The sequence below is a fragment of the Colius striatus genome, chromosome 29 (assembly GCF_028858725.1).
Source record: "Colius striatus isolate bColStr4 chromosome 29, bColStr4.1.hap1, whole genome shotgun sequence".
Lineage (NCBI taxonomy): Eukaryota > Metazoa > Chordata > Aves > Coliiformes > Coliidae > Colius > Colius striatus.
In genome coordinates, this window is record NC_084787.1 from 223285 (window position 1) to 249725 (window position 26441).

The 26441-nt window shown below is 50.0% G+C and overlaps 2 protein-coding genes across 12 annotated transcripts in view; one reads left to right on the forward strand and one right to left on the reverse strand.

Annotated features, from left to right (window-relative positions):
• MSTO1 (misato mitochondrial distribution and morphology regulator 1) lies at window positions 1-5792 on the forward strand. 9 transcript variants are annotated; one of them, XM_062016012.1, is made up of 14 exons: window positions 1-89; window positions 163-262; window positions 347-401; window positions 479-533; window positions 1010-1097; window positions 2667-2796; window positions 2910-3027; window positions 3122-3256; window positions 3369-3521; window positions 3950-4081; window positions 4199-4383; window positions 4566-4664; window positions 4748-4866; window positions 5093-5792. In XM_062016012.1, exons 1-14 carry the CDS (start codon window positions 15-17, stop codon window positions 5329-5331), a joined length of 1683 nt encoding a protein of 560 aa, XP_061871996.1. In that variant the 5' UTR covers window positions 1-14; the 3' UTR covers window positions 5332-5792. The 9 variants fall into 9 exon arrangements, with proteins under 9 accessions (XP_061871996.1, XP_061871995.1, XP_061871998.1 ...); XM_062016011.1 differs by having other exon boundaries at window positions 4563-4664; window positions 5093-5791; XM_062016014.1 differs by having other exon boundaries at window positions 507-533; window positions 4563-4664; window positions 5093-5791.
• Window positions 4711-26441, reverse strand: part of GON4L (gon-4 like) — a 24534-nt gene continuing 2803 nt past the window's right edge. Inside the window, exons 4-31 of one of the 3 annotated variants that reach the window (XM_062016009.1) lie at window positions 25720-25794; window positions 25392-25442; window positions 24969-25019; window positions 24714-24809; window positions 24383-24487; window positions 23506-23676; window positions 22513-22705; window positions 21604-21705; window positions 21184-21224; window positions 20840-20943; window positions 20130-20328; window positions 19075-19161; window positions 18422-18593; window positions 17591-17735; window positions 17267-17417; window positions 16347-16463; window positions 14079-15818; window positions 13308-13551; window positions 12585-12766; window positions 11548-11745; window positions 10836-10979; window positions 10087-10230; window positions 9725-9844; window positions 9222-9335; window positions 8570-8777; window positions 6946-7729; window positions 6725-6827; window positions 4711-6176 (exon numbers count right to left, since the gene is read on the reverse strand). In XM_062016009.1, coding sequence (XP_061871993.1) covers window positions 6027-6176; window positions 6725-6827; window positions 6946-7729; window positions 8570-8777; window positions 9222-9335; window positions 9725-9844; window positions 10087-10230; window positions 10836-10979; window positions 11548-11745; window positions 12585-12766; window positions 13308-13551; window positions 14079-15818; window positions 16347-16463; window positions 17267-17417; window positions 17591-17735; window positions 18422-18593; window positions 19075-19161; window positions 20130-20328; window positions 20840-20943; window positions 21184-21224; window positions 21604-21705; window positions 22513-22705; window positions 23506-23676; window positions 24383-24487; window positions 24714-24809; window positions 24969-25019; window positions 25392-25442; window positions 25720-25794 — 5991 coding nt within the window. In that variant the 3' untranslated portion in view covers window positions 4711-6026. Of the gene's footprint in view, window positions 6177-6724; window positions 6828-6945; window positions 7733-8569; window positions 8778-9221; window positions 9336-9724; window positions 9845-10086; window positions 10231-10835; window positions 10980-11547; window positions 11746-12584; window positions 12767-13307; window positions 13552-14078; window positions 15819-16346; window positions 16464-17266; window positions 17418-17590; window positions 17736-18421; window positions 18594-19074; window positions 19162-20129; window positions 20329-20839; window positions 20944-21183; window positions 21225-21603; window positions 21706-22512; window positions 22706-23505; window positions 23677-24382; window positions 24488-24713; window positions 24810-24968; window positions 25020-25391; window positions 25443-25719; window positions 25795-26441 lie in introns of all 3 variants that reach the window. The other 2 variants (XM_062016008.1, XM_062016010.1) reach the window with 2 other exon arrangements.

Sequence of the window (26441 nt, forward strand, 5' to 3'; positions counted from 1 at the left end):
GATGCCGGGGAGCGATGCCGGGGAGCGCGGTGACGCTGCAGCTGGGGCCGTACGCGGGATGGGTCGGCGCTCACTGGTGGCGGCTGCAGGTGCGCGGGGACGGGCGGGAGCGGGACGGGCGGGATGGAGCCGGGGCCGTGGGTCTGAGCCGCTCCCCCGCAGGACAACGCGCTGCGCGGCCCCGCAGAGGCGTCCGAGCTCCGCCCCGCCGCGCTGCTCCGCGACACGCACACGCCGCGCCTCGTGGCGCTGGAGCTCAAAGGTACCGGCGCGGGGGGGACGGGAGAAGGGGCCGCGATGGACCCCGCGGCGGAGCGGCCCCCGCCGTGACCGGCCTCTCCCGCAGGCGCTGCGGGTTCGCTGCGGGACGGCGGCGCGGAGCCGGAGGCGCCGGTTGCGTGGTGAGTGCGGGGCGCGGCGCGGGGAGGCGCGGGGGAGGCGCGGGGTCACCCCCAGCTGCCCCCGCTTTGCGTTGCAGGGACGGGGATGTGGCCGCTTACCTGGAGCGGGGAGGCTCGGCCGGGAGCCGGACGGTGAGGGCGGGGGATGATGCGGGACGGGGATGGGGGGATGATGCGGGGAGGGGGGGGGGACGATGCGGGACGGGGAGGGCGGGAGATGATGCGGGACGGGGAGGGGGGGGACGATGCGGGACGGGGAGGGGGGGGACGATATGGGGAGGGGGGGACGATGCGGGACGGAGAGGACGGGGGATGATGCGGGACGGGGACGATGCGGGACGGGGGGGAGATGATGCGGGACGGGGAGGGGGGATGATGCGGGACGGGGAGGGGGGGGGACGATATGGGGAGGGGGGGGACGATGCGGGACGGGGGGGGGGACGATGCGGGACGGGGAGGGGGGGACGATGCGGGACGGGGAGGGAGGAGATGATGCGGGACGGGGAGGGCGGGGACGATGCGGGACGGGGAGGGGGCAGCCCGACCCCACCAGTGCATCGCGGCCGGCTCTCGAGTCTCCTTCACTCCCCCGACCCGGTGCCACGCAGGAGGAAGAGGAGAAGCGTCGCGGAGCTGCTGCCCGCGGGGAAGAAGCCGCTGCCGAGGGAGCGGGAGGCGGCAGCGCTTCAGCCGAAGGTGTGTGAACGTCCCTGGGCTGTTCCATCCCATTCCGGTGCCGTTGGTGCTGTCCCGAGGGCGGCTGTGGCAGCACAGAGCTGTGGCAGCACAGAGCTGTGGCAGAACAGAGCTGTGGCAGCACAGAGCCGTGGCAGATCAGAGCCGTGGCAGCACAGAGCCGTGGCAGCACAGAGCCGTGGCAGCACAGAGCTGTGGCAGCACAGAGCCGTGGCAGCACAGAGCCGTGGCAGCACAGAGCCGTGGCAGCACAGAGCTGTGGCAGCACAGAGCCGTGGCAGCACAGAGCTGTGGCAGCACAGAGCTGTGGCAGCACAGAGCCGTGGCAGCACAGAGCTGTGGCAGAACAGAGCCGTGGCAGCACAGAGCTGTGGCAGAACAGAGCTGTGGCAGAACAGAGCCGTGGCAGCACAGAGCCGTGGCAGAACAGAGCTGTGGCAGAACAGAGCCGTGGCAGCACAGAGCCGTGGCAGAACAGAGCCGTGGCAGCACAGAGCTGTGGCAGAACAGAGCTGTGGCAGAACAGAGCCGTGGCAGCACAGAGCCGTGGCAGAACAGAGCTGTGGCAGAACAGAGCTGTGGCAGAACAGAGCTGTGGCAGCACAGAGCCGTGGCAGAACAGAGCCGTGGCAGCACAGAGCTGTGGCAGAACAGAGCCGTGGCAGCACAGAGCCGTGGCAGCACAGAGCCGTGGCAGAACAGAGCTGTGGCAGAACAGAGCCGTGGCAGAACAGAGCCGTGGCAGCACAGAGCCGTGGCAGAACAGAGCTGTGGCAGAACAGAGCTGTGGCAGCACAGAGCCGTGGCAGCACAGAGCTGTGGCAGAACAGAGCTGTGGCAGAACAGAGCTGTGGCAGCACAGAGCCGTGGCAGAACAGAGCTGTGGCAGCACAGAGCTGTGGCAGCACAGAGCTGTGGCAGAACAGAGCCGTGGCAGAACAGAGCTGTGGCAGAACAGAGCTGTGGCAGAACAGAGCCGTGGCAGCACAGAGCTGTGGCAGAACAGAGCTGTGGCAGCACAGAGCCGTGGCAGCACAGAGCCGTGGCAGCACAGAGCCGTGGCAGCACAGAGCCGTGGCAGATCAGAGCTGTGGCAGCACAGAGCCGTGGCAGAACAGAGCTGTGGCAGAACAGAGCTGTGGCAGCACAGAGCCGTGGCAGCACAGAGCTGTGGCAGAACAGAGCTGTGGCAGCACAGAGCCGTGGCAGCACAGAGCTGTGGCAGAACAGAGCTGTGGCAGAACAGAGCTGTGGCAGCACAGAGCCGTGGCAGAACAGAGCTGTGGCAGCACAGAGCTGTGGCAGCACAGAGCTGTGGCAGAACAGAGCTGTGGCAGCACAGAGCTGTGGCAGAACAGAGCTGTGGCAGCACAGAGCTGTGGCAGAACAGAGCCGTGGCAGAACAGAGCCGTGGCAGAACAGAGCTGTGGCAGCACAGAGCTGTGGCAGAACAGAGCTGGCACGGGCTGTGCAGCCCCAGGGGAGGTTGGGACAGGGTCAGTGCAAGCAGGTAAAAAGCTGCCTTTGCTCTCTTCAGAGCTGAGGAAAGTTTCCCTCTTTGTTTTGCAGGAGCAGCTCCTGCCCTGGCCCAAGCTGCTGCTCCCCAGGAGGGCAGCAGGGTGCAGGTCTGGTCTGATCAGCTCCACGTGCAGCTGCATCCCAAGAGCCTCTATGTCATCAGTCAGTACATGCACGATGGGTAGGGCCTCCAGCTTTGCCTCAGCATCTGGGCTCCAGAACAAGAGCTTTGCCTTCACAGAAGAATTAAGAGCTTCCCCCCCTCCTCCCCTTTCCCCCTTTTCTTCTCCCCAGGGCATGTGGCTGCCTGGAAGCCTTTGGCCAGGGGGAGAGTCTCCTGCAGCATCCTGGCTGTGTGGAGGAGCTGGAGGATCGGCTGCACTTTTATGTTGAAGAGTGTGATTATCTGCAGGTTGGACACTTGCTCCAATCTGCCACTTTTCTTCCAAGCAACTCTCTGTCCAAGCTCAAGGGGAACCTCAGTTGCTGCCAATCATTTCACACAGGGTTTTCAAGTCCTCTGTGACCTCCACAGTGGATTCTCTGGAGTGGGTGCCAAGGTGACAGAGCTGCTCTACGATGAGTATTCAGGCAAAGGAATCCTGACCTGGGGGCTGACACCAGCCCTGAGGGACCTGGCAGTGAGTAAATGATGGGGAAGCCCCACCCCAGGCAGTGCAGCTGCCCAGCCTGGCCTTTCCATCTTTCTTTAAGGCTCTAATGGTTGCATTTCTTTTCCCCCACCTCCCCCAGGATTACCAGAAGAGTTTTTACAGGCTGATGAACACAGCCCTGGGCATTGTCCATCTCTCCAGGCACAGCTCTCTCTTTTGCCCCCTGTCCCTCAGTGGGAGTTTGGGACTCAGGCCACAGCCTCCAGTTGCATTCCCCTATATCAGTTATGATGTAAGTACTGTGTCACCTCCCCTCACAGCTGGTTGGGGTTCACCCCCCTCTCCAGCTGCTTCTGTTGCACCTCTGTAGTTGCAGCAGCGTTCACCACCACGAGCAGAGACTCAGCTGACACCTTTCCTTCCCTTTTTTCCCATCCTGTTAAAAACAGGACCACATTCCCACGTGCCACTGCTGCCTTCAGTCCTGGCACTGTCAGTAAATGCTGTTATTCCATAACCCCACCTTGGCTGAGCCCTGAGCAGCTGCTGACAAGAGAACTGGCACCAGCTCTGTTGTCAGGCAGCAGCTGAGTGCCTTACCCCACCCTGATAGACACCACCAAGATCAAAGCCCAGCTTAGCACGTGGTTAACACACAGAAACTGGTTAAAGGAAGAGCTGAAGTTGTGCTGTGACTGTCCCTTTGTCTCCCTCTGCCAGGCATCACTCCATTATCACAGCAGTGCCATTCTGGCTGCAGTGCTGGACACCCTCACTGCTCCTTACCGCCTCTGGTCCTCTCAGGCCTCCATGATGCACCTTGCTGAGACACTCAACTTCTCTGGGAGAAAGGTAAGAGCACAGAGAACATCCCCCTCTGATCCTGGAGGTGTTGCACTTCCCCTCCTCCCCACACAGGGGTTTGGGAGTGTGTGTGTGTGAGGTTGTGACCTGTCCCCTCTTTGCCAGGTTGTGGCAGCGTGGGCATCTGTTCCCTTCCCTGCCCTGCAGGGCTCCTCCCTCCCCGATGCTCTTTGTGCCTACCAGCAGGATGTGCCCTGGAAGCTTCTGTCTTCCTGCAGGGACAGAAAGAGCAGCTGCTGCTTTGCTCAGTCAGTTGTGCTACGAGGCTTTGGCAAAGAAAGTCATGGCAGGTAATGGAGGTTTGTCCCCTTCCCAGCTCTGCCAACTCCCAGCAGCAATCCCTCCTTCCCCAAGTCCTTCACCCTCCCCTCAGCTGCATGGGAAAGCAGAATAATGCCCCAGCAGCCCAGTGCTGGAGGCAGCTGCCTGACTTCTCCTTGCTCAAAGCCTGCCTTGGTGTTGGTTGCAGCAGCTGTGCAGGGAACCAGCCCCTTTCCCCCCTGCACACGTGTGAGGGCACAGAGCAGGTCCTGCAGCACTACTTGCACACTGCCTTTCCTGGGGCATTCAGGTTGGTAACAGCCTCTTGTGTTCCTTTCACAACAGGGACCAGAACATGTTTTGGGTAACTTTATTCACCTTCCTTCCCTACAGCACGTCCCAGGTGCTGGAGCAGCCCTGTCCAACTCAACCTCCTTACCCCCAGATTTTTTCTCCTCTTCTGAGCAGAGAAGGTTTCCTTCTGGATAAACCTCCCCCCTCCTCCTCAGCAGGTAACAAAGGCCCTTTACCCTTCCTGTGCCACAGAGAGATCAAGTGGGAGCAGGGAGGTGTGAGAGCTGTAAAAGGATGACTGATAACCCCCCCAAAGCTTGTGAGTGGTGGGAGGGTGAAAATGACAAGTGTTGAATGTCCAAGTAAAGCAACTGCTGGTAGAACAGGGCAGGGAAAGAAAGCTGGGATGGGCATCTATTGAAAGCAAAGTGGTTTGCTCTGCAGCTGTGGGAAGCATCCCTGTGCTGGCAGCCCTGCAGTCCTCCCCTGTCCTGCACACGCTGCTCTCCAGCTTATACAAGGACCTACAGAAGGTGAACACACGGCGCTGCCTCAGCTTCTTCAGTGCTGGAGTTGAGGAGGATGACTTCCATGAAGCCTTGCAGGAGCTGAGAACTCTGTCTGAGTGCTATGAGACAGGCCTGGAAGCAGGTGACTCTGAAGATGAAGGAGATTCAGACTAACTCCTCTTTACTACTGGAGAGGTGGAAGGAAGAATGTCTTTAAGGTCGCTTTCAGAATAAAGGGAAAGGCTCTGAAGGTGGCTCAGCTGCTCCTCTGGTCTCATTTCAGCAGCATCCAGCTACAAAGGCAGAAGTTCTCCAGCTCCCCCAAGTTGTGTTTTGGAGGAGGAGAGCTGGTTTCTATGTTTGGTGTTCTTTAAAGCTTGGCAAAATGATGGTGCTTTGCCTGGCTTAGGAGGAAAACCACACAATAAATACAGAGTTCAGCTTGGAACCTTCCCCAAGTACAATCAACACAAAAACCATATAAAACCAACCCCCTCGTGTGTTTGGTTCCACATGAAACCAGGTCACTTATGATACAGCATGTACATGTTCTTGTCAAAGGCTGGTGGGCCAGTCTTCACCATGGAGTGAGGTCAGTGTTCACAAGCATCACTTCTGTCATTTCACTGCTGAAGCTCCCAGGGTGGCTTCCAGGTGAGGTTTTTCAACCCCAACACCTTCCTTCCTTGAGCTTGACACAGATCAAGAAGTGCAGCTTGGCAGGAGTGTAAGCAAAGAGAGTCAAAAGTCAAAGGTGCTATCTTGAGTTATCTGTGCAAATATTTATCCACAGCACCTGTGTAGCAGCAAAGAGCCAACTGCTCCTTCTGAGGCAGCCAGTAGCTTGTCCAACCTGCAGAGGAAACCCCTCAGTCATCAGGTTCTTCCTCAGAAAGCAGAAGATCTTTGTCTGACAGCTGGTCTGTGTTACTGGTACTAGTTGCATCCTCCTCATCTTCAGAGCTCCCATCACAGGATGTATGGAAGAGCCTCATCAGTTCTCTGAACCTGTGGGAGACCTGAAGGAGAAGGGAAATCCAAGATGAGCAGGGACCTGAAAGGTGGGGGAAGGGAAATCCCAGGGTGTTTGGTGCTTTTACATCATGTTTTATGCAAGATTCAGTTGTCAAAGGAAAGAGAAATGGAAGAGCACTGGCTGGTTGTGTTGCCTTTGGAACAACAGCTGCATTTTACACACTCAGGTTTTGACCTGGCCTGGGGAGGATTCCTCAGCAGTGACCTGGGGAAGGGAAAGAGCCAAAGCCCAACACACCCCTTGTTATGCAGTAGAAGGCTGAAGACCCAAGTAGCAGCAACTAAAACAACCCTGGCACCAAAGACAAAGCTCCAGCCTCCATGGTGATGTTGTGAAGAGCATCATGACACTCCATGACTTGTGGTTTGTGTTGGGTTTGTTTTCTTTGCAACTGGGATTCTTTGATGCAGCATCAAGTGGAGTTTGGGAGACTCACCTGCCAGCCAACCCCCAACCTTTCCTTCCTTCCTTCCTTCCCTCCATTCCCCACTCCCTGCAGCAGATGGAAGCTTTGCCCCACCAAGCCCTCACCTCACTAGCAGTCTTGTTGCCCAGTTTCTGTGAGATGGCCTGGAAGGTCTCCAGCTGGGCTCCCTTCTCCTGGCACGTGGTCAGGATGACTCTGTCAGCCTCCCTGCAAAACAGCACAATCACTAGGCAGCAGCCAAAACCCAAAGGGTTTGGCACTTCAACCACCAATCCCTGAGGCAGAGCTGCTTCTAAGCAGGATGATGTGGTTCAGGCAGATGTACCTGGTCCAGAGCACGACCTTCTCCCCAGTTGAGCTGACTTTGCTGTTCTTGGCACACACAGTTGCTTCTGTGACTCGCTGCTGTTGCTGCTCCTCTTCCTTTTGCCCCAGGGAGGCAGGAACCACCCTGTACTCTGTCTCTTCAGGATGCTGATGAGTCTGGAAGCAGCTGCTTGCACCTGACTTGAATGTGCTTTCATCAGGAGAGTTGCCAGTGCAGCCTGTATCATCTGCTCCCAAAATGCAGCTAGCAGGGGACTGTGAGCTGCAGCTCCTGCCCACTGCTGGTTTCCTACCTGCTGCTGTCCAGCCCTGCTTTGCTTCAGCTTTTCCTTCCAGAGGTAAAGCTGGACCCTCCAGTTCTTTCACAGCTAACCTTGAAGCATGAGCAAAGACAGGAAGCTTATCTGATGGATCAGAATGAAGCCCTTCAGTCTGACACAAACTCTTTCCAGAAGAGGGAGCAGGTCCCATCACACCTTTTGCTGTAGCAGCAGGAGAAGGCAGCAGCAGATCTCTGCTCAGCCCAAGGGCAGCGTCAGCATCTCCTTGGTGGTGCTGGTTTAGTCCCTCACTCTCCTTTCCCACGTTGCAAGGGCAGTCTTTGGTTTCTTGAGGTAGTTTTGCAGTGGCTTTTTGTAGCTGTGTCCATCTGGGGCCAGTGACAGAAGAATCCCTCTCCTTTGCAGGATTCCCACCAGCACTGACACCTGCTTCTTGAGCCAGTGCAGCCTTCTCAGAAGATCCATGTCTGCCAGAGACAATCTTTCCTTCCAGGTGAGCTCCTGCTAAGAGACCCAAACAAGTTCAGAGTAGCTGTTAGTGAGAAAACCTTGAGGCTTTCTTCATGTACAGTAAATGAGAGCTGGGTTTGGGTGCAGCTTCATCATTCTATCTGCAGTTTCCTCCTCCTCTGCATCAAAGAAGCCCCTCTGCAGTCAAGTTTCCTTCACCACTGTGGGTTACTGGAACCAGCTGCTGCCTGAAGTGATGGGCACATGAAAAAGCTGAAGTGCAGTGCCCAGAGCAACATTCTCAAGTCAGACATTGCTGCTCTTGGTGCCTTGTTTACAAAACCAGGCATCAGGTGGCTGCTCCATTTAAATGGAAGCATTTAACCTGTTCATTGCCTCCTGCAGCACCTTCAACTGAAACTAGGAGAAGGAAGAGATCTCTTTCAGGTTGTTTATCCTGCAATAATCATGTTTCCCCTTGTCTGTACCAGAGTGAAGGGGGGAAAAACCCCTCAAGTAACATGGCAGAGATCACTTAAAGGAAGATTCTGTGATTGGAGAGGGGGCAATTTGGAAATGCTGTGCTAAAATTAAAGCTGCAAAGCACCCCACAGCATGATGGGCTGGTGGCAGTGGGAACTGGATCAGTTGGTAGCCAGGGAAGCTCAAATGGAGCAAGCATTCTGAAAAGGGCTGAATCTCTCTAGTCAGGAAAGCTGCTTCTGAAGGGAATGCTCTGGACACCCAGAGTGGAAGAAACACAGGCAACAGAAAGAGATTCTGACAAGTTCTCAGTAAGTTTGCATTGCAAAGTCCAACACCTCTTCTCACTTGTGTGAAGCAGTTTGGAGAGGAGCAATGTACCTGTTTGTACACCAGACTGTCACATACCTGAAGCCACAGAGTCCACTTTCCTAGACACAGTCTTTGTTCTGCTCTGGACATCCTCTCCCTCGTCCCTGCTCTCCAGGTTTTCTTCTGCAGGTTCTTTAGACAGTCCAGAATCCTTCCCATCAGGCTGAGGGCTTGATTCTTGTTGAACCAGGCTCACAGGCAGCTCTTGAGAGTCTTTATTCTTGTAGAATTTGTTTTCACACACCTGCACATCAATCAACAGGCACCCAGTTACAGATGTGGTGTGTCAAGCCAAACCTAAACCTCAGCCTTTGCTTCCAAAGCATTCCTTGGCCCTAACACACACTTGGGTTGGGCAATGGTGGGATTTAGAAAGCTGAGTCACTTGTGGTAACTCTGAACAAGGAGAGTTCTTTGCACACAGTGGCCACACAAGTGTCTTCCACTAAAACAGCTTCTTCTTAACTCAAAACAACATCAACATTAGCACCATTTAGCATGGCAAGGAGAGGCTGTAGGGAGTGAGCAGGAGGTAGGCAAGGGAAGTCAAAGAGGGAGGAACTAAGGTCATCTCCTGATTCACTTTCCCCTTCAACACACTACTGTGGAGATGTGAGGGTGGATCACAAGAGGGGCAGGAGGCTACTTTCCCCCCTCATCACTGTAATCACTTGGCCTGTCAACTAACCTTACTGCTACAGTGGCTGCAGCTCCTCCTTTTGGTTTTCTTTAGCTTGAGATCACTACTCCCTTCGTGGCAGGAACATGAACATTCCTTCATCCCATCTACCCACTCGACCTCCTGGGAACAGACAGACTCCAGCTGACAAAGGTGCACACACAGATGACAGTCAGGGGAGGGTTAACCCCAGAGAGAGCCAGGAAGGACTGTGCACACACCCAGAGACAACTACAGTGGTTATGCTGCAAGAGAGCAAAGCACAAAGGAAACATTCCAACCCCCTTTCTGATCTTTTCAGGCTCTTGTCAGCACACATCTCCTGGCCATGGATGTGCTCAGAGCCCAGATGTAGGCACCAGTGAGACACCTCAGACCCACTTGGTCATTGTTTTGGCCTCCAATCTCTTTTCAGGATGTTGTCAAGTTTCTTGATGAGCCACATTTCTCCTCCTGGCCATGGATGTGCTCAGAGCCCAGACACAAGCACCAGTGTGATACCTCAGACCCACCTTGTCATTGTTCTGGCCTCCAATCTCTTTCCGCTTCTTATTTCTCGAGGCTGTGTGCATCTTGGGTGGCTCCTCCTCCTCTTCCACATCTGGCAAAGACACCTCTTCAAACCCATCAAACTACAAAGAGAACCAAACACACAATATCTGCTTTAGCATGAGATAAAGGAGATATCTCATGGGCCCTCTTGGATGGGCCCAACTTCATTTTTACCCACTGAAGATCAAGCTCAGTTCCAGGACACGAGTGTTTGCTTCATCCCTCCCTCTGGAAATGCAGCTTCAATCTGAGTTCAAGTTCAAATATCTCTACTCTTTCTGCTTTTATCTGTTGTGGTTTTGAGAAGGAAAGATTGCTTCACCTCATATTCCTTCTCTTCTGTCCAGTTGATCTCCTCAAAGTCTCCCATGCGGCTGGCTGAGGGTCGTAAGTGATCAAAGAACACAGAGAACTCATCCTGCAGGTGGTCGTGTCCTTTCAGCAGTTGCCACATTTGGGTCTTCAGCTGAAAGAGAGAGGGGGGAAAAACAACCCCCAACCCCAGTGAGTGTTTCATTTCTGCACAGTCACATTGTCCTCAGAAGCATTTCTCAAAGCAAGCAGAGCTTCAGGGCTCATCCGAGCTCCCAAGTGGGAGTTTATGCTTGTATTGATGACTGGTGTAGGATCATTCCACACCCAGACATCAAATCAGCACACAAATATGTCTCCAGCATTCTGGGGTAGACTCTGGAGGAGGCATTAAGCTACAGTTTCAACCTGTGAGGTGACAACAGAGAGGTGGAGGTAGGAGAGGGGACACAGGCCAGTTAATTGTCAGTCGTTAAGTGCAGGTGGAACAGGGCTTGGACTAGATGATCTCTAGAGGTCACTTCCAACCCTACCACTCTATGATCCTGTGACCTGCTTTAGCAGAGGGGTTGCACTAGATGATCTCTAGAGGTCACTTCCAACCCCCACCCTCCTATGTCAAGCCCCTAGAAGAGGCAGCTTCAATTCTCCCCCATGCCCCAGAGAGAGACCACACTCGTTAGAGCTCAAGGAGCAGCTCATGGGAGCAAGGAAGGGGTTATTTCTGAGAGAAAGGAGATCCCTGGCTGCCTGATTTACCTCTGCAATCTCCTGGGGGAGACAATCTGCACAACTCTGCAGAACTTTGATGATTTTTTGGTGGTGGGCAGGATTTTCAGCAAAGCAGATCTCCAGCTGCCTGAGGAACTTGCGGCTCTTCTCAAACGCTTGTTGCTCCTCAAACTGCCCCAAGAGACAAAAAGGTTTCAACAATGTGATTTCCAAGCATCTCCAGTTGGTTTACACAAGCTACAAAATGCCTGGCTTGGTTTCTACTTGGTTTCTCTTTGGCTACTTGGTTTCTCTTGGTATTGACAGGGTGTAAGTGAGAAGAGGTGGAGGAAGAGAAACAAGACTTTGGATCATATCTGAGCGACCAAGTTTGGCTCCAACCATCTGCACTTCAATCCAGCAAGGATCTAACAAGGGAAAACCTCTGTCTTATCAAGGGGAAAGGTGATTTGTGAGACAAGGGAACCATTCCCCTTGCTGCACCTTGTCCCTGCTGCCAGGTTCTCTGATGTTACCCCACAGTTACTTTGGACATCAGTGACTTTGAGACTTAAAAGAGACTTGAACTTGAGAATTACTTGTTGTGAGGCAAAACAAACACTAAACTCTTCAACTCTAACAGATAAACCAGCAAGCTGAGCAAATGATTCACCACCTTGTTCTACCCTCCTTGCTCTAGGAAGGATTCCTTTCTCCCCACAACCATTCCCATCTGGCCTCCTCCTTTCATTCCACCTACCAGCCCACACTCCAGAGCTTGTTCTGGCAAAAGGAAAGCAGCAAAATCTGTGAGCAGCTGTGGCCAGTCATGCAGCAGCTTCTGTAAAGTGGAATAAAGATCCACAGCTGTTTGTTTGTCTGTGCTGATCTCAAACTCATAGATGACACGAAGAAAGTCTTCATACTTCCCAGGGATGTGCTGCAAGGCCTCTCGCACCTGCAAACAGCAACAGGCTCTTTTATACAGCACTGTGCAACATCCAGGAGGAAAACAAGTTGGTTTTGGTCTCTTAAATTAAACAGCACTTTCACTTTCCTTAAGCCAACAAAGTATCTTCCTTAAAGATGGATTTGAACTGCTCACAAGAGAGAAGGGACTCGAATCAAGGCTAGGAAATGGAAGTTAGAAAGGGCCCAGTGGTGTGGGGATTGACTGCAGCCAGAAGCTAAACACACAGCCACCCACCCACTCCTTGCCTCCCCAGACAGGACAAGGGAAGGAAGAGGAAGAGCAAAAGCAATCAAACTCATAGGTTGAGATCAAGACAGTTTAGTAAGTAAAGGCTCAGCATCTGGGAGGAGTGGCTGATGCCCTGGAAGGCCATGCTGCCACTCAGTGACTTGCTGAGGTCACCAAGGGCAAAGGCAGAGTCCTGCAGCTGGGGAGGAACAAGCCCAGCACCAGCCCAGGCTGGGAGTGACCACTGGCACAGGAGGTGCAAGTGCTTTGGTGCTGAGGTGAGGGAGCCCTGGCCCAAGCTGCCCAGGGAGGGTGTGGAGGCTCCTTCTCAGGAGCTTCCCAACCCCATCTGGACACGTTCCTGTGCCCCCTGAGCCAGGGGAACCTGCTTTAGCAGGGGCTGAGTGATCCCTTCCCACTCCCACCATGCTGGGGTTCTATGACACAAGGTGCTCTGAAGGAAGAGAACTCCATCCTGACAAGATCCAGTACACCCAGTCAGAACTGGCAGCGATGTGGCTCAGGCTCGGAGCGTGTTAAGAGGACTCAAAGGCTCCAATGTTGCCACTCCTGGGTTACAGTCTGGCCTGGCTTACCCTGCTCAGATAGGCTTGTGCAAATGCCAGGTCCTTCTGTTCCCTCAGGGGATCCCTCTCCAGGATGTCTTCATCATACAAGAGGAGCAGCTTTGACGTATCTTTGCTGGCACGAGCCCGTCCCCTCTTATTTCTGGTTCTGTGGGAGCTCCTGCTCTTCCCAGGGGCTTTCATGTTTTCTCCTGTGAAGCAGCACACAGCAAGCTGTAGAGGCACTTCTCATCCATTCCCTGTGCTGGCAGACAACTATCCTTCCAGGCCAACAGTGCCACAGAAAAGGAGGTTTTCAGAGTCAGCAATGAGTTAACTGCCTACACCTCCCTGGAAGTGTTTGAGCAACAGGCTTTTCATCAGTCAGGCTGCCTAATGCATCTTGAACTGGCTGCTTATTTAGTCAGCTCACACAGCATCTGATGGGATGAAAAAACCCCACCTCTGGATACAGCAACAGATCCATCTACTAAGAACAGATCCAGCTACAGGGGCAAAACACATGCCAGGGGGTGAACAGAGCTACAATGAGCAGCAGAGATGGGGGGGAGTGTCAACAGATTTACCTGAATAGACTTAACACCATTAGAACTGGGTTTACAGATTGTGGGAAGCATCAGTAAACTCAGTGCAATCAAATCCTGACACAGTTTTCCCCGTGGTTTGCTTTCCATGCAGAGAGCAGCTCCATTTCCTCATGCCCTCTGCCAAAAGCAAGCCCACAGCACTTACCTGCTGGCATGCAGTGGGCTTCCACCTGGGGGGCTGTCTTTGCCAAGGGGAAAGCAGATTTAGGCTCCTCTGATACATCCCCACATATTTCATCATCCTTCTGTAAACTCTCTATCCCTTCCCCTTCTTCTTCCTCCTCCTCCTCAGGCTCAGAGTTCTCCTCCTGGGAGTTCTCTTCTTCAGAATCTCCTTCTTGGCTCAAACGTCTCTCTGTTGCAAGCCAAGTCAGTTTCTCCATTGTCTCCTTCGAAAACAACAAGTCAGAGTTTCCTTTTAGTGTCTGTTTTAATGGCATCCCCCCACCAGCTCACCCCATCACACCTCTGAGAGCCAATTTCCCCCATCAACAAGTGACTGACCAGAGGGATTGTGCTGAAGGGACAGAAAACTGCCTGTTCCTTTGGATCAGGGACAAAATTGAGTTTCAGAATCTGCCACTTAAGGCTTCTCTAAGTTAGAGCTGGAAGGTAACTTTCACTTCAACTACTTGTCAGTGAAGAGCAGCCTCTCTTGAGGGAGTCTTCACAGCTGAGCTGAACTCACACCTGCATGCTTGCAAGGCATCCCTTCAGCTTGGACTTCAGATGTCAGAAAAACAAGTGGTGCCCAAATGCTCTGGGAAACTGCACAATAAATGCCAAGCTATTGTATAGTGATATAATAGTTGTACAAGGTGTTATATACCATAGATATGATATAGCTCCCAGTGGGATTTGCCCTGACACTGCTCTTTGCCATCAGCAAGTTTGGGGCAGTTGTGCTTGCTTTTACCTGAAGTTCTGGCACTGAAAGGATAGATTCTTCTGAGGCTGAGGACATTTCTTCATCCTCATCTTGTGTGAAATCATCAAAGTCATCTTCTTCCTCCTCTTCTTGTCCTTCTCTCTCTCCTCCAGCTTCAGGACCAGCTGGTGTCCCAACAGACTGGCCATCTATACTGGATGAATCCTCTGGTCTTCCCAGTGGACTGCTAAAGTCTGCCTCAACGTCTGCTGTGTAAGAAAGAGTCTTTGGAGACTCACTGCTCACTTGTGGTCCAGCACCACCAGCTGCATCCATCTGCTGTTCTCCAGGGGGAGATGGCTGCAAAGCCTGCTGTTGTTCCTCTCCCTTCTCATCACACGAAGGATGCTCCTTTTTAACTTCTTTCAAGTCATTTGAACATGAACAGACAGCTTCCATGTTCAGCTCCTGGCCAAGATCCAGCATGAACTCCTCCTTCACCTCAGCACATACAAGATCCCTTTTCTGTACTGGCTTTATTTCCTTGGTGGCATCAGTGGAATCTTCAGGCTTGTTTTTCACTCCATCTGCATCTTCTAAATGAGGCAAAAGCTCCACAGGCAGCGGCTCTGAAGAGTTCTCACCTCCTTCCACCACGCTCCAGCTGCAGCAGTCACTCTGACTGACCTTCTCCTGGGTGCTGGTATTTGAAGTGGCAGGATTTGTACCACACTCCTCCTCAGGGGAGACAGCAGGGTGTGAAACACAGAGCTCTGGGGGTTCAGCCTCGGGCTCCACCGTGGGATAAGGGTTTGTGTTGTTTCCAGCAGGGCAGGAAGGAACCAGATTCAGCTGCTCTTCATTCTCCCCAACAGATGATGCAGGAAGACCAACAGGGTTAGGAGAGACTATCAAGGAAGGGATGGAAGAGGTCACTAGAGGCTGGTTTAATGGACAGGGGAAAGTGGATGGATTGACCAGTAAGGTTGTGACTGGGATGGCCTGAGTGCCCCTACCAACTGTTGTACTGATGGGCTGAATCATATTGCAACCATTGCCTATGTTCACCACTTTCACAGTGGTAGCAGGCACAGTGAGGATGACTGGAGATGGCTGAATCAAAGGTGAAGTCTTGATTGGTGGGGCACATTTTGTCCCTTTCTTCTTTTGGTAGCCCTTCCTGCCACAGGCTTTGCGTGTCTTCGCTCCAGCCAGAGCCGGCAGCATCAGTTTGGGTTGTAAAGTGACTGGATTTGAGGACACTAGAGCTGGTGGTGGCACAGCAGCTGAGAAAGCTTGTCTGGAGTCTGCTTGGGAAGTGGAGAGCACATTCTGAAACTCCAAAGCATCCCCATTTCCTACCACTGCTGGGACATTCACAGGTTGAGCTCCCGGCATCGGCTGCACAACCGGAGCTGGCTGAATCAGCCGAGGAAGCTGCACCATCACTTTGCTGGGAGGAGCTTCTGGCTGGGCCAACTTGACAGTCTTCTGGATGTTAATGGTGTTGGAACTGGGCTGCAGACAAGGACTTGGTCGAATGAGGACAGGCTTCAGAGCTGAAGACCTCTGTCTCCTCCATGCTCTCCTAGAAAATCGATTGGCAAGGGGCTTTAGGGTCAGCACTAGTCCCTTTGGCATCAGTAGAGGGTATTTTTCATCATAGTCTGTGTCTGAAGTTTCCTTTCCTGTCCCCAAAAAGACAGGTTCTGCATCAGGTGAACCTGGCATCTCCCTGGCATCTTCTGCTAACTGCTTCAATTCCCCCTGAATGGAGGCCAAGCTTGCCTAAAGGGAATAAGAGTTTATTAGTCCAGTCCAGAGGCTATTCCTCTGCTCCCACCTTCTGTTCACCACACACCAGCAACACCTCCAAGCCTGGAAGCTTTTCTCACGATACCTAAGACTCACTCTGCACACTTCAGCATTTGAGAGGGTAAGAAAGACACCAGCAGTGTCTTGGAAGAGCAGATACTTGTGCTAGAGAGAGAAGTTCCCCTGGCCACACACCCCCAAGTCACAGACACACAACTTGTTCTGCCAGGTGGGTTTTTTTCACCCTTGTACATTTTTAACACATTGGTATCTCTGGAAATAACATCCATTCTCTAGAGGGCTCCATAATGAATGTCTCCTTCAATGAGAAAGTAGCCAAGCACTTCACCTCTTTGCAGTCCCACTGGCAATGCAGATATGCATTCATCACAAAAATATACACAGCTGGCATTTCATTCCTGAGCCCCTTTCTGGGGCCTTTGTGCATTATTCCTAAAGCTTGAAGCAGTCAAAAAATAGATGAAAAGGAGCAGAAATTACCTTCAGCCAAAAGGGCAGGCGATGTTCTTCCCTCTCCACAGGAGGTTTCCACTCATTAGGCTGGATTTCCTCACAGCACTTGAACAGAACAGGCAACTGCTTTGTCTTTTTATAGTACTGTGTGGAGAGAGGAGAGAATACAAGGTGACTGTGGTCAGATCATTTGTCCAACAACTGCTGGGATGTAGGGTAAGAATTGTGTTCTGTGGGAAAAAAGAGAGTTCAGGTGAATGAAGTGATTCTCATCACTGTGACTTTAATGAGGTGCCATCCACAGGAATGTGAACAAGGGACAATGAAGGGGAAAGCAAGAGCTCACTGCCATCCTGGTTTCTCTCAGAAGAAAGGATGATGTTCTAGATGTGCAGGAGGTATTTGCCTGGAGTGTTGCTGGTTCTTAAACCTCTCCTCAGCAGTGGCCATTAGCTTGTGGCCACTTGGACCTTCAGCCTGACTGGAGACAGCACTTTGTGGTGAAGCTTCACCAAGTGTATTGGTACACACCTGTCAGGATCACTGAAGCTAAAGTTGATACTAGGGCTGTCTGCAAGTGCTAAAGGGTCCAAACAGTAACAGGAGTACTTGCAGAGTACAGAGGGTGAGGGCTTTTTGAAGAAATCACAGAATGGTGGGGGTTGGAAGGGACCTTTAGAGCTCATCCAGGCCAAAGCCCTGCCAAAGCAGGTCCCACCTAGATCAGGTCACACAGGAACGTGTCCAGGTGGGTTTGGGAACCTCCAAGAGAAGGAGCCTCCACACCCTCCCTGGGCAGCCTGGGCTCCTTGCTCATAAAAGGATGACATTTTCTTTTAAGAAAGCATGAGCACAGATCCAAAAAGGCCCCTGGAACAAAGAGCACATCTCTCCTTGTGTAACAAACCACCACCCAGAGAGACAAATCAGCTGGGTGCATCACTTACTCTGATGATGTTGTCAGGGGCTCGATTCATATTGAGATTCTTGATTCTTACTGTGAGCTGGTGGGCAGTTTTTGTTGGCAGGAGATACTTGCTAATCAAAGGCTTTGGAAACTCTGTCCCTTCAAAATGTTTCAAACCTAAAGCTAATAAACTGAAGAGAAGAAGGAAGGGGAGAGAGAAAAAGCCTTTTAGTCACTCTGGCAAACTGCTCTTTGGGTGTGCTGTTGCACAATAGGATACCCCAGAAGTTTGCATCCTGGCAGTGCTCCTCAACACAAGAGTCTCATGTAATATGCATTTCAGTCAAGAATTCCAAGCACCTACTTGTCCTCTGCTTTGGTGAAGACAATCTTGTCCCGAGGAGGGTTTGCTTTCAAGGAACATATTGGCAGTAACTCTGGATACATAAAGACTTTCCTCGTTGCCAAAATCCACGCCACTTGCTTTGGCAAACATGGAAATTCACTGGCTGGGAAGAAGAATTGACAGGTAAATACAGATGTACACATGGAGAACTCATGTGCTTCACACAGCTGGCTCCAGAGCACTGCTTCTTTTACTTCCTTTGGTTACAAAATGAGAGAGTTGCTCCCTGGGTTTTAGGATTTGCACATTTCATGTCTTTCACCTTCAAGTTCACATCAGCACAAGGTCAAATCACTTCCCCCTTCCCATCTCTTCTTTTGCTCCAAGCACTTGTAAAAAGCTCTCTCCATTTCAAGCCACTTCATTCTCTCCCAGGGAGCAGAAAAATCACAAACATTTGGAACCAACAGTTTTGAGGAGGGTTCTTTTTTTGCACAGAAACACCCCAGTGAAGGGAACACAAAGGTTTGTGTTAGTCAACACATTTGGAACAAATTCTTTCCACTTCCACTGTTCTGTTGATGGGCTTCTGCAGCTCAAAATATCACCAGCAGAACAACAAATGACAGGATGATGGCATCAAATGCAAGCCAACAGCCCAGAGAAAGTTGCAAAGACAGTAGAGAAAGTTATGAAGGAAAAAGACAGTCAAAGGAGATGGTTTTAGCTAAAACTCCAACATTCAAAAATGAACTCATTCCAGGAAGCTGAAAGAACTGGAGAACACACAGCCCAAAACAACTCCCACTGCACGTGTTTCCCCCACCTCTTGGCCCTTCAGACACCCACCACTCTTCTTGACAGCTTTGCGAGGGCTCCAGTCAACTTGGACTTGGGCATGAAAGTCTTCAATGAGCTGCAGAGCTCCCTTCAAGTTACAGGCTTGGAACATGGTTTGAAACTTTGGATTGAAAGGCTGGCGAAGGAGGGTCGAGCTTCGAGCAAAGTTCCCAAGCTCACTCTGCAAAGGCAGACACAGGGAGGGTTATGCTTGTAGGAAATGCCTCTAAGTGGAAGGCAAAGAGCAAACAGAGGTCATGCAAAGCCAAACAGGCAAAGCTGAAGTGACAGGGGTAAAAAAAAAAGAGTGTTAGAGGTCTTTGTTCCTAGATTTACAATGCCCACAATCAGAGGGATTTATTGGTATTGTTTACTCAGCTCCCCTGTTCTCCACAAGCTTTCCAGGTCACAGATTGGTCAGAGGGACAAAAACCTCTGGGTTTGTTAACTCTGTTTTCAGTGTTTCCAAGAAAACAGGGAAGAAACCCACAGACATGTCAACTCCAAGCACAAAGGGAATCACTTCTCTAAGTACAGCAGGCTAACACCACCCCTCCCTTATTCAGTTTCAATCCAGTGAGAACAATTAAACCAAATTTAAGGTCTCTAGCTCCAGCAATCAGTAAAAACTCAGGTGGCTCTGGTTTTAGAGATATCCTTACCAAAAACATCCTGGTTGTACTGGCCTCTGAACTTAAAGCAGGGTTGGAACTTGCAAGGAGATGGATTTGAGTCAGCAGCTGCACGTGCTTAAAGAATAAAACCAAAACAAGTGGGGTTTTTGTTTCCAGTGTGTCAGAAATCCAAGCAAATTAGAAACAGAAGTACAGAGGGGCAAGAAATATCTCCTGAGCACACTAAAAACATCACATTCTGACTTCAGAGCTACTACAGAAAGCTGAGGGGAAATTTCAGTAGCCACTGGCAGGAAGCTGACCACAGATGTCTGAACACAGCTTCTGTTTGAGGGCAGTTTCCCATGTTTTGTGCCAAAGCCTCATCATCAGGAGAAGGAGAGAAAGGATAACTCATTTTCTAATTAGCTGGAGAAACAATGACTTCAGCTGCCAGATCAAACACCACTGTGGTTGATTGCAAAGGCTGTCTACTCCTCACACCCATTTCTTCAGCTCGTGTTTGAGAGGTCTGTGTCCCTTCCTTTGCAGCCACAAACCAAGACAGGACACTGTATGAGGTATAGAGGATAATAAATGACTACCCAGCAAGGCTTGGATCAAGTTCACACCAAACCAGTGGCCTTTTGCCATCAACTCAGTCTCATGGGGACAAAGCTTCAGGTTTTGAGCAGGAGCCCCCTTGAACTTTGTATGGACATGGGAAAAAATGTCCAAGTACAGCTTTTTCCCTGCTGCTGACAGCTTTAAAGATGTCCTAGTGGAACTGTTACACAGTTTTGTGTGCTGGGAGGAGGAATAAGAGAATCCAAACTACATCAAGAGTAATGCTCTCAGTCATTTTAACAAGTGGCAGAATTCAAACAAGGCCTCAGCAGCTACATCCAACAAGAACAAGACAGGTGCCAAGAAATAAGCTTTATGCTTTGAATTCAAATTGTCTTTCAGGGTGGAAAAATATAATCTGTTAAAGCTCCATCTTCAACTGCAGCTTTTCCCACTCACTAAGGGATTCATTGGCCTCCCCCATCCCCCCACAGTATACAGCACTCGTTGGGTCAGACCACATGACATTTTCTTACCTGCTGCATTTGCTGCTGGAGCCTCTTTCTTTGTGTATTATCCAGAACAAGGCTCTGGAGAGGCTTCTCATTTGGAGGTTTTGATTTTTCTATCTCCTGTGGTGGTTTGATGGAGGATTTTTTCATTCTCAGCTGCTCAAGTTGTTCCTTCACTGTCCGGTGTTGCTCATTCAGCAAATTGGCCAGAGGCTCCTCAAATCTGTTGGAGATCAGGCAGGTAGAAAGAGAATAAGCACATGATTGAATAATCCCCTTATTTAATAACAAGCTGAGATGCACAGAAGCCTTCATAGGCCTCAAGTCAGTGGTAAGTAAAGTTGCACCATGATACTTCTAATGCAAGGTAGGGTATCAAAACCAAACCCACCAATAAACCTAACACAGCAACTTTAAGAAGCCTGTATACAGGTAAAATTGGGGAAGAAACAACTAGGAGAACAGCTCACCAAAGACAAATGAATACAGCCAGACATTATCAGTGACAAAGGCTGAGAGAACATGAAGTTTCCCTGCTTTTAAGTCTGTAGCTGGTTTGGGAATTGCTGCACTCCCCTCTGGTACTGCTCATCCCAGAGAGAGTATCAAGCAACCCCAGCCTTCATTTTAGCTCCTTTCCCAAACAGATGCAGCTTGATCTTGAGCTGATCTGCCCCATAAACAAGGAGACAACACTCATGCCAGAGTTCACCTTTAGCAGCTTCTGTTCCCACCTGAGTGCCTGAGGTGTGTTAAAGTTTGGCCGTGACTCTGGAACGTTGTCTTCATCTTCTGGACCTTCATCTTCCATGTTGGAGAAGCCCATCTCATCCTGAAACTGACAGCAAAGGTGTTGGAACAGTCAGGAACAGAAAGCACAAGTAGTTCATTTACCATCAACTGTCTTTAGCTAATTAAGCTCATGGTGGTTCTCTTACCACAGACATCTCTCCATGAGGATGTTCCTATATTTGCTCCTTCCCAAGGCTAAAGATTACACAGTGACCACCCCCCTTTATGGCTTTAGGGATTTCATGTCAGGGCTGAGAAAGATCTGTGCTTCAGAGCTATCACTTACTGTCTCAAACAGCTCCTCCATGAGTTCATTCACTTCCTTCTCTGCAAGTGAAGTGAAAAAAAACAAGTATGAAGATTCACTTTCCAAGAAGCACTTGGCAATCCTGTCAGCATATCACATCATTACAGGAACCCCTCTGGCAAAGGGAAACCCTCCTCTTGCAAAGAGAGGATCAAAAAGGAAAAGCCCCTGATACTACATCCCTTTGAGCCTTCAAAGCTTCATCTGAGACTGTTTTGATTCCAAGAAACTGGTTTTATCAAGTTAATTACTCTGTAATATGAAGTTGCTTCCTCAAGGAGAGGGAAAGTGGCACTTTTAAAATCAGCCTACACTGCAAAACCTTTGCAGGAAAACACTTTTCAAGCTTCAATTACTAACCCTAACAAGAAAAGGAGGTGGGATTCCCAAAGGACTTACTGGTAATTCTCACAGCACGATCATTTCTGAAGTCTTCTGTATCTGGTTCATCCAGATCTTCCAGGAAGTTGTACTCAGGGTCGTCATCATCGTCTGCTTCATCTAAGAAGAAGCATGTTTGGAGGTGTCATTACCCTGTCCCAAAACCAATCAGCTGCCAGGAGCAGGAGCACTTTGTTTACTCCCTGACCTGGCACAAAGAGGACCAGGATTACTGCTTGAAGTTAACTGTATGGGTTTTCACTGAGGTGCTCTCAAGCCCATCCTCTTTTCAAACCAGCTGTTCCCACTCAGAAAAGCTGGATTTATTCCCTTGTGGCCTGAGTTTCAGCTAAATTTAGAAGGAATGACAAAGTATTGTTCTAATCTGTGGTTTATATTCCATTCACACAACTGTAAGCACCTGGCAAATTCAGGACAAAAGCAAGTCAAGCCCCAAAGTTCTTGTTTCTAGTTGTTTATAGCAGAACAAGTCACATCCCTGATGTGGAGAGTGACACACACTCAGATTCAGGTGTATCAGTGCTTCATGACACAGCACAGCAGATTAAGGGCTGAAACACATCATTTGCATTTGCTACTGCATGTGCTGGGCTAGTAAATATTTGCAAGTGAGACACCTGCAATGAAAAACCCTCACACATCTCCTGAGAGAACATCAGCAAAGCTGATGGTATGCAAACACATGCATGTTGCTAAACAAGACAATGGCTGTTGTTGTCAGCACCTTCAGAGGCATCACAATCAGTAAAGCCAAAGGAGGCAGACAGGACAAACAGAGGCTCAAGTGTTCTAACTCATGAAGAATGGCTCTGAGCTTTCTAAGCAAGGGCCTATGGAGCAGAAAGCTCCAGGCTTCCAAAGTAACTCCCAATGGCAGCAAAGAGCAACAAAACACCTCTCAAATACCTTCATTCTCCACATCATCATTCATGAGTCCTCCAAGCCACCTTTTCCATTCCTCATCATCTGCAGTATTGGGGTCATACATATCAGGGGTGATATCTGGGGCTCTGAGCTCAGCCTCCAGCTGCCCCAGAGGAACGTCCTTCAGAGGCCTCTTGGATCGGGTGCGGAAGGCGATGAGGCTGTCCTCCAGGGGCTGAAAGGTGAAGGAAAAGCACAGTGGAATTGACATGTCTCTGCTTTTCTCAGTGCCTCCAGCAGTGAGGTTTTCAGCCCAGCTAAAAAAAACTAGTCCAACACCCCAAACAGTAAGATTCCTGCCCCAAAGAAACATTTGGCTTCAGTCCAGGAACTACCCTCACTACCAAACTGCTGCTGTTTATAAATGTTAGTGTCCATTTATCTCTCAGTTGCTACAAGAAGCAAATCTCCACTAGCAGGATTCATTCTTTCCTGTGTCTTTTACTCTGTTTGCTCCTTTCACTATGTGAAATTGATCTCCAGCAGCAGCAGCAGCACAGGAGTGTCTCCTCAGGACTCCTCAGCCCTGCACACTAACACAGATCAGTGATATTTTGCTGGTTATCAACACAAAACAGTGGTTCTCTTCACAACCAAGCTTCCTGCAAAACACAACTAAGCTGGCAGGATATCTTTCAAAAGGAAAACTATTTTCATTAGTTATGTAAGATGTCAAGAGAATTACACTTAACAGTCAAAGCAAAGCCAGTGAGAGATTTGTGAGAATAGAGAGTGCAGTTGTGGTACAGGAAACAAAGTCAACATCACCAATAACACTTTGCTAACAGCCTCCTCTGTTCTCTCACCAGGCAGATGTCCTGCACACTGTGGAGATTCAACTACTTGTTTGAGGTTGTAAAAGAAGAGCTGAATGCACTAAGAGGAATAGCAGAGAACAGCAGAAAGCTACTTTCCTTCTAACAAACTTCCCTCAAACTAACACAATGTTATTGCCACTTCCCCCCAAGCCAGTACCTGGTATGAATCCATGCACACTGGGCTGGAAGCCAACTCTTCATCCACTGCATGCAGCTTCTCCATGAAGGTGCTGTCTTTGCTTTGCTTTGGTTTAGGAGGTGGTGGAGGTCCCATGGGAACTACTTCAGCACTAATATGTCTGACAAGCGGTGCAGGAACTTTCTCCATCTAATTAAAAAGGTCTTTGTGTTAAAAGGTTTTACTTAGAACACAAGACTTCCAAGGACAGAGTATTTCTCTTTCTGCTTGACCTTGATCACAACAGAAATGTTTTACATAAGAGAATGGATTCCTCATATTACACTCAATTTACTGCTCAAAAGACCTGCAGGAAAGGAGGCATTTGGAAGATTTAAGTATCAGTCTCAACATCACCAGAGCTGAAAAACCTGGACACCAGTAATTGTGACACACTCCCCAAAAAACCCAAACCCATGGGAATAATCAACATATCAGTGCCCTGATGCCACAGTGTCAGTGGGCAGCTCTCACAGTCACTTTCTCATCCTTGTCTCCTGCTACTCAGTTCTCCCCACACTGCACAGTCACCAGATCGTTATGCTTTTATGAGAAATCACTTGTTCCTCCTCAAGCCAAGCACAGAAAGCAAATTCTCCTGCACTCTTCTCAAAAGCCATAAGAAAAAGAATCCTTGTCTGAAGAAGAGCTGATTGTTTCCATTGCCAGTGGTGCTTCATGTACTCAGAAGCTCCTTCTGCAAGAGTCATGGTTCCTTGCAGAAGCAGCAGCAGGACTCTAAAGCCACATGGTGCCTTTAAGCAATAATATGTATTCTTGGCTTTTGCATGAATAACTTAGGAGTACTGACTGGAAGTTTTGTAAAGAGGAAGCAAAACTTTCTTGCAGGTTTTACCTCACAGAGTGTCCCTCCTTCTTCATCAGACGACCGCCTCGTCCTCGACCGCTTCGCTCCCCGAGGAGAGGAGGCAGTGCTCTCTACATCACTTTCCAGCAAGCTCTACAGCACAAAAGTTGCAGAAAGCAATCAAATCATCATGCTACAATCAAACCCTCTTTCAATTAATATTCCAAAGACTCCTTTTTCAGTCAAAATGAACTGAGGAAAGATTACTACAAGGCCCAGAAGGACGACTAAGCCTTCACGTGTTAAAGAGAGGGTTCTGCTGCCTCAAACACACAGCTCCCTGCTGAACAGGACAGATCTCTGTACAAGCTGCATGTACCTCTTCTGCAGTCTCATCCTCATCCTCATCATCAGGTTGGTATTCTTCATCAGATGAATCATCTTCCTCGAGGGGAATGTCCACAAACTGAGGAGGCTGCAAACAGAACAGAAGGTGTCAAGTTTTAACAGGCAAGGTTGCACCAATACTCTCAATGTGCAAGACATGAGTCTGCTCCACCCCTCCAAAAGACTCCCCTGCTCAACAGGGTGCCTCTGCTATGGTCTCCAGTTTCCCCAGCAGCAGTTCACTTACCTTCACCTCATTTGCCTTCTTAATGGGAGAGATATTCCACGTTGGGATCACCTAAAGAGAGCAAAAGCAAGTGAACTGTCTCTGAAAAGCACAGCTCAGGCAATCTAGCAAATCAAACGTACCTCAGCTTGAGGGCTTGTTCTGCAAGGCACCAGCAAAGTGCCAACAGGCTTCCAAAAGGGCTTTCTAAAGGCCCTGAAGTGTGATTAACTTCAGTATAATGGAGAGTGGCAAGGCACTGCAGCCTCTGGTTCTGTTCTGCTCATTTCCATTCTCTCTTACACTGTTTCAGCTTTTGGGGCTTTTGCATTTTAAGGATAAACCACACCAAAGCACACTTGAGACTTCTAAAAAAGACCCAACCATGGCAGCCATGGGTGTAGGGGGAGGGATGTGATTGGAGAAGCAGATGACAGTACTTACCACTCCTTTCTCCACAACTTCCTTCAGTTTGGAACGTGTCATTTTGGGCTCCTGGGAGTTTAAAAACAAAGACAAAACAACAACTCATTCAGCCATTTGCCTCAGCTGCAAACTTCTTCCCAGCAGATCTTCACTACAAGACTCTTCTTTTATAAATCATGACCTTTTAGACATCAAAAACAACCTCTCATTGTTCTGTTTAACCATTTCCACTCATACACAGGGAGAGAGAGACTCTCCATAGCACATCATGGCCCAAGAGAGACTGCTGAAGGGATCCTGCTTTTGGAACAACTGGAAAACAAGACTGAAAGAGCTTTTTACTTACAAACAGAGGAATATCTTCTGTCTCACTGATGGCTGCTTTCATCATGGCAACCACATGCTCATTTGTGATCACTTCCTACAGGGACATACACATAAAAAAGTATCCTTTAGGCTGTGTTTGTTAAAATGAAACAGGCTTGAAGGGGAAAATGAACTGGTTAGAAACACGATGGAGAAACGTTCCATGGACAGCACACTCTGTGGCTGGACTCTGATAACTGCTCAGTGATCAGACAAGGAAATATAAAGCACAGGAGTGATAAAACCATTTGCACTGTGTTCTCTGTGAATGCTCCATGGAATAAAGGAAAGCAAACAGTAGAAACAAAAGCCCACAGCAGCTTTCCTTCCCTCTTTCCACGTCATCAGTAAAATGTGGCAACCCCAGCCACGTGAGGAAAGAAGCTGCAACAGAGAACTTAAATCAATGCTCACAGGCTTCTGAAACAGTCAGGCTCTGGGGTCTGTCATAATCTACTCTTTGAAACATGGTGCTACATCATTTTAGTAAACATGTTCTATATTTAAAAGGAACAGGGGAAGGCAGTGGAGAAGCAGTATCCATGACTACACCACCACAAGGTTCCAGGGAAGGTGGGTGCCTGGGAGATATTTACAGCCATGTGACAGAGAAAGGCTTTAATTTCTTGCACTTGCACAACATCTGACTGAGAGAATCGTGGCAGTCTCCAGTTTGTTTGCCACAGCAATGGTAAAAGGGAC